The sequence below is a fragment of the Piliocolobus tephrosceles genome, chromosome 20 (genome assembly GCF_002776525.5).
Source record: "Piliocolobus tephrosceles isolate RC106 chromosome 20, ASM277652v3, whole genome shotgun sequence".
Taxonomy (NCBI): domain Eukaryota; kingdom Metazoa; phylum Chordata; class Mammalia; order Primates; family Cercopithecidae; genus Piliocolobus; species Piliocolobus tephrosceles.
The window spans coordinates 31420132-31429790 of NC_045453.1; the positions used below are offsets into that span (position 1 = coordinate 31420132).

Sequence of the window (9659 nt, forward strand, 5' to 3'; positions counted from 1 at the left end):
AATTTGCAGGTCTACTCATAACATGGTCGAGCTTACCTGGTGTTCCCTGCTTGCTTGAATCCAAGTATGTAGACAGCAAAGGGGCACAGAGCTTCTGTGCTGGTCAGAGCCTCTGTCCACTGAACCATGTATTTTTTAAGGCCCCAGCAAGTCTGAGTATGGCATATTCTATGGTAGCTGAAACTAATAAGGAAACCTCAATCTGTCAGTACTTCTTTCTCGTGAGCTAGACGCGATGGCAATAACCAGCACTCTGCCATCAAGCTGCTGACACTGCTTGAGGGTGAACTCCAGAGCCCTCCGTGTGTACCTGCAGCACACAGGGAAAGAAAATATCATCTTATGGATGCTGATGTCTGTAATTTGCATATCTCATTTTTGACGTTCAATTTTCACAGTTGCCATTGTTGATTGTCTGTAACTGTTATTTATTACCTAGGGTACGGTCCTTGATAGAATTGACTATAACGTTGAACAGTCCTGTATCAAAACCGAAGATGGCTTGAAACAGCTTCACAAGGTAATAACATGTCTTTCAAAAGTTGGGAATTTTAGGAACTATTTTCAAATAATCAAGAATTGGTAAGAAGGTTCTCTTCCACCATAACTATCTTCAGCATTCTTGTTTGTGTTGTCCACTCTCAATACAGTAGTGTAAAAAGGGATTCGTCATTTCATTTAAAGCCAGTTGTGGAGTCTGTTGCCGTTTTATTGTAGTTAATGATTCCAGGTGTATCTCACACTGAAATCCAAAATTGCCCAGAACTCTTTTTTGTGACAGTAAATTCTAAAGGAATTGGAGTTCTTCCTTTTAGAAAATATTTCATTCTTTTTTGATGCTTCTCGTTTTAGGAAATCAGTTGGGCATTTGCTAAAATATGTGTTGAAAATCTTTCTGCTTGTTGCCGCTGACTTGGGCCTCTCTTGTTGTGACACATTTCTGATGAATTGCTCGTGGAGAATCATTCTGGAGAAGATAAAAATCTAATTTTCTCTTTAATTATCACAGCATATCTGTATATTACCTTGAGAAAAGAGAAGTTTGTTGAAGTGAGAGTAGAGTAGTAATTCTTTCATTCTGTGCTAATAAGGCAGCTGTTCCAGGGATGTTTTTGTGTGTGTTTTTTTTTTTTTTTTTTGAGAAGGAGTCTTGCTCTGTCGCCCAGGCTGGAGTGCAGTGGCCGGATCTCAGCTCACTGCAAGCTCCGCCTCCCGGGTTCACACCATTCTCCTGCCTCAGCCTCCTTAGTAGCTGGGACTACAGGTGCCCGCCACCTCGCCCGGCTAGTTTTTTGTATTTTTAGTAGAGATGGAGTTTCACCGTGTTAGCCAAGATGATCTCGATCTCTTGACCTTATGATCCGCCCACCTCAGCCTCCCAAAGTGCTGGGATTACTGGTGTGAGCCACCGCGCCCGGCCTCAGGGATGTTTTTTATGATATTCTTTCTTTTAAAAAAATAGATGGAAAGCATCTTAGGAATCTTATCAGTTATGAGAAACATGCATAAACTGCTGGAGACTCCCATATATAATTGGTTACATATTTTCTTTAAAAGGAATAGAACAATACTTCACAAATTAAGTAATATCCGTTTCCTTGTATCTTTGGGACTCAGTGGAGTTTCTAGCCATATAATGAGTGTTTTGCCATTTCACTATTGGACTACGCTACCATTTTTCTAAAATCAGTCGCTTCCTATACCAGAGATCACCCCGTCTAACAGCAGTATTGGGTTTACAAAAAGTCAGCCCTTGCACCAGTCTAACCAGAAGCCCTGAGCTGTCTTATCAGGGGCCTTGTTGCCACGTGTGGGTGGATATGAGACTCCAGCCTATGGTGGGGAAGAGAAGTCTGACCTCGTCTATGCAGGGGTTTTTTAAGCATTTAGATTAATTTGATTGCCAAGCCCTGTCTATTAAAAGTGAAAACTAACTTTAGTTTCTCACCCTGTAATACCCAGGTTCTGATGTGCTGCTGAATTATGCATTGGTTTTGAAGTTTCTTAAATAAAAACTAGTGAAATATGTTTTGTAATATAACACAGATAAAAGGAAAAGCTTTCTCTGCGGGAGTGAGCAAATCTAGTGGGAACTAAAAATTTTGTTTTAGATTCTACTTTATAAATCATTTTGAGAGGTTTTACAGTATATTATTTAGTACTGGCTTCCCTGGTGTTCTGGGTTACTTATTAGAAAAGTCAGCGTGCTCCATCTTCCCTCCAGCCGCAAGGGTGTAGGCACGCGCGACTGGCCGCGTGCTCGGCAGCTGGCTAGTCTAAGGGTGATTGAGCGTCGGGAGCTGCTCCCCATGACCGGACTCTCCGGTGCTCTTCCCTGCGTGATGTTTCCTCCTGGTGGATGAGGGGCTCCTCCAGGTGGGCGGGCAGGCTCAGGGAACAAGCCCACCGCAGGGGATGGAGCAGGAGAGATTGCCATTCTCGCCAGGGCTGCCTTCCCACTGTCTCCTCCTCCCTCCTGTGCCATAACAAGGTCTGGAAGAGGCAGCGCATGCTCTCTCTGGACGTGCCTCCCGGCGCCCTCTGAACTCTGCTGTCCTCTGGCTCTCTTTTCTCAGTGCTGTGTGTCTTTCGCCAGCCAGGCAGGGCCCTTTGGCATTTCTCCACCGGGCATGGTGGAGTTCCCGCCCTCCTGCCGAGCTTCCAGGATGCGGTGTTCGGGTGAAGAGATGTGCAGGGTGAGGCCTGGTCCCCAGATGGAGTTTGAAGGGCTCCTTCGCTGTATTGTTAGCGGCACTGGGAGGATGCGCCTCAGAGGGATCTTTATGCAAATGACATCCATGGGGCACACGTGTGTTTTTATTTCAAACGATGAGTTCTTGTTTCCAAATTCAGGGAGGTTGAAATGGGGCCTCTTTGGGGCATCTGTTGCCTACCTGCCAGCTACGGTCCTCCAGCCCGTTGTTTCCTTCTGCGGTGAAGGAACTGTGCCTTCGCTTCAAGAACACGGAGCAGGAACAGGCGGCACTTGCTGCAGGGGCGCTTGCCACGGCCTGTAGGAGGAGAGGCAGGGAGAAGCACGCCCAGCTGTACCTGGAAGCATGAGCTTTCACTTCCCTGTCAGCCTTTGTCTTAGTAGTAGGTTTCCAACAAGTCCATTTCCACGTCCAGGGTAAAGAAGCAGCTCCGGGATCATGGGGCTCTTCCACTCCTGGTGATTGAATTCCCTAGGATTGCTGGAGGGATGACAGTCATGTAGCCTGTAGCAGAGACCTCAGTCACTGTGCAGAGAGATCTGGAAGCCTCGTTCTGGAAACAAGTGGGACCTGATCTGGGATTCTGGGGAAAATGACGGCCTTTTTTCCCTCCTCTTTTTGTAGGCAGAACAGTATCAAAAGAAGAATCGGAAGATGCTTGTGATTTTAATATTATTTGTCATCATCATTGTGCTCATTGTTGTCCTCGTTGGCGTGAAGTCTCGATAAGTGGCATTGGGTTTTCGTGTGTGCCGCACGTGTGGATCTCCCGGGTGTGAGGGGCTTGGCCTGCGCCCCGCCAGCTGCCCACAGAGGTGCAGCCTCGAGGAATCCGAGGGCGTCTGGGCAGCGAACCTTACCATCCACGGACTCCTCCTCCCCTAGTCCTGCTCAAGCGGTCCGGGGAATGGGTTTTTGTTTTTCCTTCATTGTTGAGAATTTAAGGACCTTTGGTACTGCTGCACAATAGAGATTGAGTTCTGTGATCAGTTATAATATATATATATTTTTTTAGAAAGAAAATGAGCTGAGAGTTTACAGGCACTGCAGAAGCTGTTCAGTTATTATATGTGTATATGCTATTTTTTTAGCAGCCATGTCTGAGCAGAATGTTAAAATAATTTTTGGAAAAATTTTCTTTAAACCATCTGGTTTTTAAGAAATTTGTTACCAAAAATTGATGAGTAGAGGCAAAGATGCCTCTTCATCTTTCTCTATATATTTTCCAGTTGAAAACAAACTAAGAAGTCCTTTAAGAATTTATAATCCGTTCCCCATTAACTTAATTTAGCTTTTCCATCACTGTTAATGATCAGAGTAACAAAGTGTGAAAAATAAGAAACCATCATTGATGTTAATTAACACATTTAGATAGGCCAGTTGAAACAGCTTCATAAGTTTAAATTAATTGTAAATGGAATATTCCTCATTTAAAATGTTTGCACTGCATTTTCTACTGTAAACCAAAAGGGGTTACTAAGCAAAACCACCTACATTTAAGTTAGTGATTTAAATGAATCTCACATTAAAAGAAAGCTTGACAGTGTTATGAAAGCCACCAGACTCAGCCAGTGTGTCCCCGTGGGTATCCCCAGCCATCCTTGCTCAATCCATGGCTTATATACTAACTACATAATGCCCTGTGCAAACCAGACTCTGTTTAATGAACTGTGAATTTACACAGAGGCCATTTTAAATGGGTCACCCCATTTAGGATTAGTGGATCTCAGATTATTAACCAAACATCACTCCATTTCAAAGTAAAATATTCCACCAGCGATTTGATTTATCGGCTGTTCCATTGCCGCTGAGCAATGCCCAGGAAGCAGGCACGTTGCCAAGGACTGGGCGCATCTTGACTAGGAAGCTCCTCGTTTGTGTGAGCGTGGGTTAGATCGCCAAAGTAGGACTTTGTCGTTTACCTACCTATTATCAATATGGTGCTTGAATATATTCCTATAACTGTAGAACAGTGTGGAAAGTGATGGTAACTTTGAAGTTGTTCATGTTTTATTGGCCTTGTTTTAATTGACACCAGTAGAGTTTTAATGGTCTTTGTGTAAATTTTAGTGGCTTTTCCATTGTTTATGCTTCTCTTAAAAAGTTTAAGAAGAATATGACCTCATTAAATGTGTTTTATTTGGACCAGTCACATAAAATGTCTCTCTAGAATTGACTTTGAAGTTGTTTACAGAAATTTAAACTCAATTCCAGAGACTGAAGTTGTCCAAACAGCTCATGGGCTTAACATCCAAACCCCTGCCCAGCCTTCCCTTTCCAAATTGGTGCCACCTCCAGGTAGCCACTGGTTTTCTTATTACTGATGTGGCTGTGGAATGCTTTGTAAGGACCTAGAGGGACCCTGGCATTTCAGGAAGCAGACCTGGTATTCCATGACAAGCATTGTTTAGGAAAGAGGGCTGGAGAAAAAGAAGCCAGCACCTCATCATTCGGGCCTGCAGTGTGAGACTCTTCATAGCGGTTGAGAGTCACTGCAGGTGTCCTTTCATCCCGGCTGATTTTAACCCATGGTTGAGACGTTCCAAATGAGATCTGCTGCTCTTAGGAGTGGGGCTGTCCAAATTAGGGAACCTGCCTCAAAAACAGTCCACAGTGGCAATACCGGATTCCTGTTCAAGCTTTTTAAAGTGCTGAGTCTTACAAACCCGTGAAGGAAAATGACCCTTTAAGAGAGGATCATCATTTATTTATATTTATTTTCACCAAATAGGGGGTTGGTTTTTGTCCCCTCAACCCATTTGGGTAAAATAATGGATCTGATTAGAAATTGTTTTAAGGACGGGCTGGGCGCGGTGGCTCACGCCTGTAATCCCAGCCTTTGGGAGGCCAAGGCAGGCGGATCATGAGGTCAGGAGTTCAAGACCAGCCTAGCCAACATGGTGAAACCCCATCTCTACTAAAAATACAAAAATTAGCTGGGTGTGGTGGGACACGCCTGTAAGCCCAGCTACGCGGGAGGCTGAGGCAGGAGAATCGCTTGAACCGGGAGGCAGAGGTTGTGGTGAGCCGAGATCACACCACTGCACTCCAGCCTGGGTGACAGAGTGAGACTCCGTCTTAAAAAAAAAAAAAAAAAAAAATTATTTTAAGGATGCCGTCTGGGTGGGAGAGCTGTCCCTCTCCACCTGAAGCCAGGGCACTGGTGCTGTAACTGGTTTCCGAAGGTGGGAGAGAGACAGACCCCGCCTGGAGCTGGCCCCGGGCCTGTGTGCTGACTGCTTGGGGTCCACTGTATTTCTCTGTTGAGCCTGTACCTGGGGAGAGATCAGTAGCATTTGAGGAAAAGAATCATGGTACCTCAGGGTTGCTTTCCCTTTACTCGCTGACAGCCGTTGTCTGTGAGCACCTCATGCTTTTCCACACTCTGTTGGGCCATGGAGGTAATGATCACCCAGGCCAGTCCCCTCTGCCTGGGATGCACCCTCTGAGAGGAGGCCTAGCAGGGCAGGCTCCCTCTGGGCATCCCTGGATGCATCCTCTGGACACATGCCTCCTTTCAAGTGTCCAGGGGTAGCTCAGGTTGAGTGGAGGTAGAAGGAGAAACAGACATGTTTACCATCCATTTTCCAAAGCTCCTGATCTTTCCCAAGATTGTAACTGAAAACTGCTGTCTCTTGTTTCGTTCGTTTTTGGGTGGTGGTGCTGGCTGAGCCATGCTTGTGAAGTGGTGTGTGTCTCTGATTTAACGGATTCACTGCTTTCTCTGCTAATTGAGAGAGCGTTATTTACATTATTTATTTGTTTTGACACAAGTGCTTTCAGTGTTTTATCCTAGCTAATAGCTTCTTAAAGGTAATAAAACCCTTCCAACCTAATTGGTCAGATAAGACTTTTTTTCTTGTATGCTTAAATAAAGCAATTAGTGAAGCGCTTCTATCCAAAATGACTTTTTTGTCCTTTTTTAAAACCAATTTACTGTTACTGGAAACTTTTTGTACAATAAAGCAATCATGCAGATTAAAGAACATCCTGTAATCCTAGTATTAATTTAACAATGGGTTCATGGTTTCTTCCAATGCATTTGTGTTAGGAGAGGGCCTCACCAGTTTTGTGATCCTCTGGGCCCCTGACTCTGTTTTGTGCCTGAGGCCTTTGCCTCAGTGTCTGAAAGTTGATCTATCTAATGGATGCTTTCAAAGGGACAATCTATTTGCTATCCAGTATACAAAAAGAACAACTGCCTAAAAGGCAGATCATTATTTTTCTTATGAAAATATATGCTTTATATACGTACCAAGAAACATTTGGAAATCTTCAAATAAAACTGTGATGTGCCTCATTGAGAAGCAGTTCTCACACACAGGCTCTAGGAGACTTAACTTTCTAAATGACATTGTTTCCTACTCTGTTATACCAGAAACTTCAGACACAGTGTCTGCCAGTTGAACTCAAAGCCAAGACTATGTTTCCCCTTGATTGTGCCTGTCCTGGGGTCCTCCAAGGAGGACCTTTGTCCTGAAACTTGACTTTGATGCATATGTTTTGCTGGTGGGAGATGTGGACCTGAGTGATGGTAGGGGTATGTGGTTTCATCACCAGAACTTATGCATACAAAAAATAGCAGCTGTCACGCCAGGTCTCCTTGGCGCACTTGGCGTTTGGTTTTGAGGTGCTGCGGTGACTCAACAGCAGTTCCCTTCAGAGCCTGTTGACAAACCACAGAAAAGAAACAACCTCCTCTTGCTCTCTCACCTTGTTTTTTGTTTAGAAATTACATTTCCCCAACTCGCATGTTGGCCACTGGCTCTGTCCAAGAATCAAATCCACTCTCAAAGGAGAGACATTTGCCATAGGGTTCAAGAATATTCTGACCGGCAATGATATTTAATAACATTAAAGAAATCCTCCATCCCGAAGAGGACCACATAAAGGTACAACACCCATGTAATTGGTGACCTCTTGGGTTACGTTCTCAGCTAAGTCTTTGGTGGCCCAGTCTTGAACCAGCGCTACAAGAGTATGCAGACACAATCCGAAGAAGCATTGCTGTCAGTGGAGAGCTGCAAGATGCCACCAATGACTTGGAGGCATGACTTGCCAGGAGGCCTGGAAGTGGGGGACCATTGGGGTGTCCCTTTGAATGCTCACTTTGACAGCAGATAAACAGGCTGGGTATAGATTTCCTCTGAAATTTAGCGACCATCCTATAGGAAGTCTGATCCTGATCCAACGTTTGAGCAATCTAGAATCCTTCCCGGTCTGTCTGCCATAGTTCTGTAGCCACAACAAAATTTACCTAGCCTATTTTCCTAGCACCATTTCTGTCTAAATCTAATAGGATAGCATGTCATTCTACGTGCGGCCTTAATGTTGATCATCGGCATCCCTTACTCTAGTTAAGCCATATGGGACCATGTGGAGAGATCTTTTCACAGAAGGGATATCCCTAGTTGGGTGTAGGGAAGACAGCTCATCACAAAGACTTCCTGCTTCTCTGTGGTTCTGATTCATCAATTAGTTATGGTAAGTTTCCATTCTAAGATTTAGGTAGGCAGACCTGGTTCATCCAGCATGAGCTACATTTCAGAACTTAGCACTGTACATGCACATGAATGCATGCCTAGAATTGTATATCTTGGTGTGTATTAGCTCTTAAAAACTAATTTTCTTGTCCGGGCGCAGAGGCTCACACCTATAATCCCAGTACTTTGGGAGGCCAAGGCAGGTGGATCGCTTGAGGTCAAGAGCTCAAGACCAGCCTAGCCAACATAGTGAAATCCTGTCTCTACCAAAATACAAAAATAAGCTGGGTGTGGTGGCACGCACCTGTAAACCCAGCTACCAGGGAGGCTGAGGCAGGAGAATTGCTTGAACCCAGAAGGCAGAGGTTGTGGTGAGCCGAGATTGTGCCACTGCACTCCAGCCTGGGCAACAGAGCGAGACTCCATCTTTAAAAAAAAAGAAAGAAAGAAAAAAGCAGGGCACAGGGGCTCATGCTTGTAATCCCAGCACTTTGGGAGGCTGAGGCGGGCGGATCATGACATCAGGAGATTGAGACCATCCTGGCTAACACAATGAAACCCCATCTCTACTAAAAATACAAAAAATTAGCTGGGCATGGTGATGGGCACCTGTAGTCCCAGTTACTTGGCAGGCTGAGGCAGGAGAATGAGGTGAACCCGGGAGGCGGAGCTTGCAGTGAGCCGAGATCTCGCCACTGCACTCCAGCCTGGGCGACAGAGTGAGACTCCATCTTAAAAACAGAAAGCAAACAAGAAACCTAATTTTCTTGGCCACCCAGATTCCACTTCTAACCTTGTTGCCTGATGGTTTTGTTTAATTCTGTTTTGAAAACAACCTCCTCCCAAGTGATGGGTATTAGAAGGAACTAATGAGAGCTCTGGGTGCAAGCAGAGACTTCTAGCACGTGTGAAAGTGCTTCTGACTTAGGACTCAGAGTTAGATGGTGGGTGTCAACTGCGTGTCTTGTCCCCAGCTCCATGCCACCCTCGGACAGATGTCATGGTACCAGTCTATGGCCAGGCTTTCTTACTACACAAAGGGACATTCTGTGGAGTCAAATGGCAGAGACTTGTGTACAATTATCTGGTCAATTGAGGCAAAAGAAAATAATCATTTGTCCAATTGTCCAAATTAGCTCTCTGGACTGTCCTGAATGCTCAGGGTAACTATATGGCTCTCCAGTTCCGTAATCTGGCTAAAATGGACCATTTAAATGAGGCTCCATTCAACACAATGCACATTTAAATGAGGCTCAGTGACAAGAGACCCCTGGGCTTAGCATTTTCTGTTTGTCAGCTACAATTCTATAATTGCTTTTAGCTAATCATCCAAATGATTACATGTAGTGGAGGCAGAAGATCCTCGTATGCATCATTTGATCTCTTTTTCTCAGAGGAAGTGCTGAGGGATTAAATGTGTGTGTGTGTGTGTGTGTGTGTGTGTGTGTGTGTGTGTGTGTGT

General features: G+C 44.8%; 1 protein-coding gene across 8 annotated transcripts in view; it reads left to right on the forward strand.

The window, feature by feature from the left end:
• STX16 (syntaxin 16) overlaps nucleotides 1–6702 on the forward strand; it is a 28502-nt gene extending 21800 nt beyond the window's left edge. For all 8 annotated transcript variants that reach the window (XM_023231966.1, XM_023231967.1, XM_023231971.1 and 5 more), the window contains 2 exons: nucleotides 440–520; nucleotides 3339–6702. In XM_023231966.1, coding sequence (XP_023087734.1) covers nucleotides 440–520; nucleotides 3339–3443 — 186 coding nt within the window. In that variant the 3' untranslated portion in view covers nucleotides 3444–6702. The remainder of the gene's footprint in view (nucleotides 1–439; nucleotides 521–3338) is intronic.
• Nucleotides 6703–9659: the final 2957 nt, after the last annotated feature.